Below are 6,908 nucleotides of genomic sequence, written 5' to 3'. Positions count from 1 at the left end.
GCAAACGCTTAATTGTTATTTGGTTGAAAGGAAGCGTACTTTGAAGGTGAGAGTATTATTTGACACAGACTCTCAAAAATCGTACATTAGAAAAGAGACAGCTTCTGCTTTAGGATGTATACCTTTGCGCCAACAAGTGCTTTCTCATTCTCTTTTTGGTGGTAGAAAAATTGGTGAAGTTCATAACGTATATAAGATAGAATTAGGAAGTTTGGATGGTGAATTCCTCTGTAACTTTGATGCTCTTGAGCAATGCGAAATCTGTGACAACATCCCTTCAGCACAAAATGGACCTTGGATGGAGGAATTAAGATCTATGAAAATTTTTGTGGAAGATGCTGAAGATACAAAAGGTGTTGGCGTGTTGATTGGAGCTAATGTGGCGGGAAGATTATTCACTGGAAAGAAAAGGGTTCTCAAATGTGGACTGGTTGCTATGGAGACCTGTCTTGGATAGACTTTGCTGGGAAAGACTAATATGTATTATTTGGAAGATGAAAATACAGTAGCAGCAACTATCATTGCGATGTTTATAAAAGAATCCAAGATATCAGATCTTTTCAACCTTGATGTGCTTGGCATAACTGATCCCACTGCCACAAAACTGAAGCAAGAGAAGGAGTTTCTGACCAAACAATTTTTTGAAGAGACTGTCCAGGTGAATACAGATGGCAGGTATGAAATTGTTCTACCTTGGCGGGAAGATCATCCACCCCTACCCTCTAATAAGGACTTGGCTGTGAAGAGGTTGGACACCATGACCAAGAGACTCCACACAGAAAATTTGTTCAATTCATATGGTGATGTCTTCAAGGAATGGGCGTCCTTAGGTATAATAGAAGAAGTACCAGATGAAGCTGTACAAAAAGAACATTATTTGCCTCATAGACCGGTTGTCAAGGAACCTTCAAAGTGCGTCCTGTGTTTGATGCTTCAGCTAGGAAGGTAGGATCGCCCTCTTTAAATCAGTGTTTGGAGCCTGGTCCCAACTTGTTGGAATTGATCCCTAACCTTCTTCTAAGATTCAGAGAATTCAAGTATGGGCTCACTGCAGATATTGAGAAGGCTTTTTTGCAAATAAGTGTACGTCCAGAGGATTGTGACTATCTGCGTTTCTTGTGGTGGAATGGGAAGGAAAACTTGATGATCCTGCGTCATTCTAGAGTTGTATTTGGTGTCAAAAGTAGTCCATTTCTCTTAGAAGCTGTTCTGGATCATCACTTGAAGAAATACTTAAATTATTCAAAATTTCAACACACTGCTGAGAAACTCCTCAAGAACTTCTATGTTGGTAATCTTGTCATCAGTCTGGATAATTAATTTGAAATTCCATATTTCATTGAACAAGCTCGTTTAATCATGGCTGAAGGGAAGTTCAATTTGAGAGGATGACAGTACACAGGAGATGACAACCCAGATAAATTCACATCACTTCTAGGACTTGTGTGGGATCGTGAAAAAGATGTTCTTAAAATGAACTTGGATTGGTTGGAGACTTACGAATTTGATAAGATTTCCAAAAGGACAATTCTTTCTGCGACTCACAAAATTTTTGATCCTATCGGTTTCTTGTGTCCTGTTTTGCTGAAACCTAAGCTGTTGTTACAGAGAATGTGGAGGGATGGCTTGTCATCAGGGGCGTAGCCAGAAATTTCGTTCGGGGGGGGGGACCACTTTCATTTCGGGGGGGGGGACCAAAGTGACAGAACAATGGATTTGGCCATCTTTTTCCCTTTTTTCGGTCATTTTCTCACATTTCGGGGGGGGGGGGACCAGACCCCCCAAGTCCCCCCCCCCCCTGGCTACGCCCTTGCTTGTCATGGGACAGTGAGGTGAAAGATGATTTGAAAAAGGAGTTTATGGATTGGTATGTGGACCTTATTCTTTTGAGGGATGTGTCCATTGAGCGTCATTTTTTGCGTGAATCAGAGAGTAAGAAAAGTGTTAGTGTTCACACCTTCTGCGATGCGAGTGTCTATGCATATGCCGCTGCAGTCTTCATTCGTGTTACGTGTTTGCAGGGCATCAAAGTCCATCTATTGGCAGCTAAATCTGGAGTTTCTCCTGTGAAGCCTGTCTCTATCCCTCGTTTAGAACTGTTGGCTGCCACGGTGGGAGCTTGCTTATGTAAATCTGTTTTAGAGGGGCTCCAGTGGAAGGATATTGAACAATATTTTTGGACTGATTGACAATACCACAGTATTGACCTGAATACAACAAAATGAACCGTGAAATGTTTTTGTACATAATCGAGTGCAGGAGATAAGGAAGTTGACAGATCCAGACCTCTGGAGACATATTCCAGGGACTAGCAATCCTGCTGACCTACCATCAAGAGGCTGTTCAGCCAGACAATTGTTATCAAATAAATGGTGGAAGGGACCTACATGGCTTTCACAACCAGAAGCAGAGTGGCCTGCTACAGAACTTGTATTTGACAGAGATGCTATCTTAAGAGAGAAAAAGAAATCTACATCAAGTTCTGTAACTATTTGTTCATTGAGCCAGTCAACTACTGAAGGAAATGGAAATGCATGTCAATTCGACTACTATTTCTCAAGCTATGACAAGATGATTCGAATGATGGCCTGGATGTTGAGATTTATTTCTAACTGTCGTGTTTCTAAATCTTTGAGAGTGACTGGAGAATTATCTTATGAAGAAGTCAAAAGAGCAGAACTCAAGTTGCTGAAAGTTGTACAAAACGAATACTTCTTGGATGAAAAGAACAAAAAGAAATTGAGTTCATTAATGCCATTCACAGATAATGATGGACTTTTGAGGTTGAAAACCAAGATAACTTACAGGAAAGATACGTTTGATTTTCTCAGTCCCATCGTTTTGCCTTTGGACCACAAGGTGGTAAAGCGACTAATAATGACAGAGCATATGAAGAATTCGCATGCTGGGACTCAGATGCTGTTGAATATTCTAAGAGAGCATTATCGGATTTTGAATGCAAGAAAAACTGTAAGATCTGTTTTGGCTAAGTGTGAGCATGCCAAACAGACACTGACTGCTCCAACATCTTCGCTGCCTGAAAACAGAGTAAAAGACGCAAGTGTTTTTGAGATTGTTGGAATCGATACAGCTGGGCCCTTATACTTGAAGGGAAATATCAAGGCGTGGATATGCATATACACCTGTGCTGTATTTCGAGCTGTTCATTTTGAACTTTTATCGTCTCTATCTACTGAGGCTTTCCTGCAAGGTTTTCGGAGATATATTGCACAGAGAGGTTGGCCCTCTATTATTTACTGTGATAACTGTACCAATTTTGCGGGTGCTTCCAATCAATTGAAACTGGTTGAATGGGATGAAATTACCCGACATAGCACTACAAAGAGAATTCAGTGGTTCTTTAACCCACCTACTGCTGCCTGGTGGCGTGGTTTTTGGGAACGATTGATTGGTGTTACCAAACAGATCCTGAGAAAGGTTCTTGGTCGATCTCTTCTGTCATATGAAGAACTTCTGACTGTTATGTGACACTGAGTTAATAGTGAATTCTAGACCACTTACCCATGTATCAACTGTGGATAGTAGCCTCATTCCGCTATCACCAAACAGTTTCTTGCAAGACATCTGTGAAACTGGAGTGCCTGATATTGATCAAATTGATGAAAAAAGTCTCAATAAGAGAATGAAGTATCGACAACAATTTGTAAATGACCTTCGGAAAAGATTTCGATCTGAATATTTGGGGCTTCTGATTCAGAGGGGTGAGTGTAAGAAATATGATAAGCAGGTAAATGTTGGTGACATTGTGCTCATTGGAAATGACTCAACAAAATGTCTCGAATGGCCATTAGGAATGGTAACCGAGATATTGCCTGGCAGAGACCAAGTGAAGAGATTGGTGCGGTTGAAAACATCTAAGGGTGAATGCCTGAGACCAGTTCAGAGACTTATCCTCCTAGAAGTCTCAGCGAATGATACTCAAAGGTCCAAGATGCAGGAGGTGAAGACAAGGTCTGTGTGGCAGGACAGTAAAAGCTCCAACAAGACTGAAACTTTGAAAATAGTCTCTTTTTTTATTTGGACTCTAATTGAAAATAATTTTTTTTGCCTTCGAGTTGAAGTCGTAATTTTGCATATCATGTTTGTTTCTTAGATTTTGATGAGGATTAAGTTGTTTTCCAACAACTTAAGGTGGGAGGATGTCAAGTCTTGTATAGGCGTTTTGGATATTTTTTTATAATTATTATTATTTTTCTGTTCATGTGAGTGGCAACAGTTAGTTTGTCAAGTTGGGGCTGGATTCTCCCCTTGGGATTTTTGTGCCAGAAGTGAGCGGGTGATCGGCTGCTTCTTCGTAATCCGGTTTCCGCGTCGACTTTTGTAGCGCTAGTTTGTTTTTTGCGTTTGTGTTAGAAAAAGGATAATCTTTCCTTTCTGTAATTTTCTTTCCCCTCCTTCCCTTTCTTCATATTGTTCGTCACGGTAATTTTTTCGTTGTTTTTTTGGTTATTTATTTAATCCTCGTTTTATCGTCGAGACGGCGGATTTGGTATGTAGTTCCAACTCTCTTATAGCTAACTTGATTGATAACAATATCGACATGGAAATTAATAATGATGCTCCCTCTAATGGTTTTGCGAACCCTAATAGGGCTCTGCCTGTCAACACGTGGTCTTCAAATATTAGTGATGTAGACTTATTAGCCTGTGCGTGTAATGAAATTAAATGCTTCACTGTCAAGCTGTCGGGTGCTCAAGCTATTCCGAGATCTCGACCGAGGGACTTGAAAAAAAGCTTATTAAATTATTTTTCAGACACCTCCCAGATCTTAGACGTCCGTTTCACTCGTGGTAATGAACTCATAATTGCGACCTCTTCACAAAAAGCGGCGACCGAAGCCTTATCGATACCTAGGATCCTAGATATTCCAGTCAAAGCTATTTTGCTTACTGATAACATTACCTCGAAATTCCTCCTGCGGAATATTCCTACCTCTGAAACTCTTGCGGACTTGGCCGAGGAAATTCGCGAAAATAACATCACCCTTTTGAGTCTAAGAAGATTTGCAAGAAATGGTGAAGCGTCCACGTCAGTGCTTGCTACTATTTTGGGAGTGAATTTACCTTCAGTTCTCAAAATATGGTTCACCATACATAGACCGAACCTTTTCATTGACCGGCCATTTCAATGCTCCAGGTGCTTCAAACTGAATCATCGACAAGTCCATTGTCGGGCCTCTGGTCCAGTCTGTCGATCCTGTGGGGGTGCTCATAGCTCCTCAGATTGTTCAAATCCTAGATCATGTGTCAACTGTGCTGGTGATCATGATCCAATGGACAAATCATGTGTGTCGTATATCTTTGAATGTAAAGTGCTCGAATTTAAGGCAAATAATCATGTCACTCTTCAAGAGGCCAGGGTTGCGTGTCGTCCTAACCATCCTCAATCATATGCTAGTAAAGCTAGTATGTCCACGATTCCTGTTGACTTGGCATCTTTGAAATTAGAAATTCACAGTTTAATCCAGAGTGAGATCACAAAGATCAAAGAAGCTTTGTTGAATGAAATGTCAATTCAACTACAAGAAACAGTCTCGAACTGTTTGTCTGCTCTTATGCCTGATGTAATCAAGACTGTTATTGACTCTCTCCGTCCCACGGTGGACGACAGGACGTTGCCGAGAAAAAAAAATAAAAATGATCCATCCTCTTCCTATTCCTCGAGTCTTCTGACAGGCGGAGCTCTAGGGGGTTTTTATCCTCCCAAAGGTAATACCTAATTAGTTTTCTTATTCATACGCATGCCACTTTTTTTATTGCCTTTTGTTGTCAGAATTCCAAGCTGGTCCTGCCTTTATTTTTATTTTTCATGTCTTTAAGTCAAAGATTAAATATTTTGCAGTGGAACTGTCGTGGCATTCGTTCCAAATTTAATTTATTTCGTAATATTATTCATCAATTTGACATCATTTGCATCCAGGAAAGTTGGCTCAATTCTAATTACCAATCCTTTTTTATTCCGGGTTTCCATATATACCGTTCTGATAGAACATATTCTTCCGGTGGTGGTTTAATTACAGCTATCAGGTCTGATTTTTCATCTCAACTCATTTGGGCCACTAATGATGTATCTTTTGAAATTCTCTGTGTTAAAATTTTTATAAATAATCATCCATTATGCCTTGCAAATATTTACCGTCCTGATGGCCCTTTTGACATTGATCCTTTGAACCACGTGATATCTTTGATGACTTGCGATTATATTATGTTGGGTGACTTTAATTCTAAAAATGTGAACTTTTGTGGCAATGTAAATTCTTCAGCTGGTATTGCCCTTCACAACTGGTATCTTCAAAATAATATTTGCTTCACTATTCCTACCTGCCCTACTTACTATAGTGCCAATACCAACTCATTTTTAGATTTTTGTTTCAGCTCCCCAAATGTTCATCGGACTCTAACCTGGTCTCCGACTGACAGTCTTCTAAACAGTGACCACCTTCCAATCAAGCTTTCTATTCCGATAAACTGTAATACTTCATCAATGGTTCGTCATTCCCATTGGCCTTCAATTATCTCGGACTTGAAAAATATCCCATCGTCCGATAATTTTGACGACTTGTATACTTTTTTACGCTCTTCTATTTCAAAGCACACTTCGCTTAAACCTCGTAAAAAATTCCCTCGTATCAAAATGGATAGGGATGGTCGATCTCTTCTCATTGAAAAAAAACGTAACTTTCGAAAGTTCCGTTCTTCGCCATCTAATTCAAACTGGATCTTGTACAAACAGAGTGCTGCTAAATTTCGTCGTCATCTGCGTACTCTTCGTCTTAAACTTCTGGCTTTTGAAGTTAAGCCCCATTCTCCCCCTTCAGCTGTTTATTCTATTTTGAGGCGAAACCGGTATGTGGCTTCGAAATCTTTTGATTCTTCCCGACTAGTTTT

At 40.1% G+C, this 6,908-nt stretch overlaps 1 protein-coding gene across 1 annotated transcript; it reads left to right on the top strand.

The window, feature by feature from the left end:
- Positions 1-478: 478 nt before the first annotated feature.
- LOC149086527 (uncharacterized) lies at positions 479-3,489 on the top strand. The gene is made up of 4 exons (XM_089231790.1): positions 479-945; positions 1,029-1,291; positions 1,930-2,111; positions 2,260-3,489. The coding sequence occupies exons 1-4, from the start codon at positions 479-481 to the stop codon at positions 3,487-3,489; spliced, it is 2,142 nt and encodes a 713-aa protein (XP_089087916.1).
- The last annotated feature ends 3,419 nt before the right edge of the window (positions 3,490-6,908 follow it).

This window comes from Pholcus phalangioides, unplaced genomic scaffold (genome assembly GCF_987345545.1).
Source record: "Pholcus phalangioides strain wild (caught in Gottingen) unplaced genomic scaffold, Ppha-v1.0 ptg000004l_1, whole genome shotgun sequence".
NCBI lineage: Eukaryota > Metazoa > Arthropoda > Arachnida > Araneae > Pholcidae > Pholcus > Pholcus phalangioides.
This window is presented reverse-complemented; position numbering and strand designations above follow the sequence as displayed.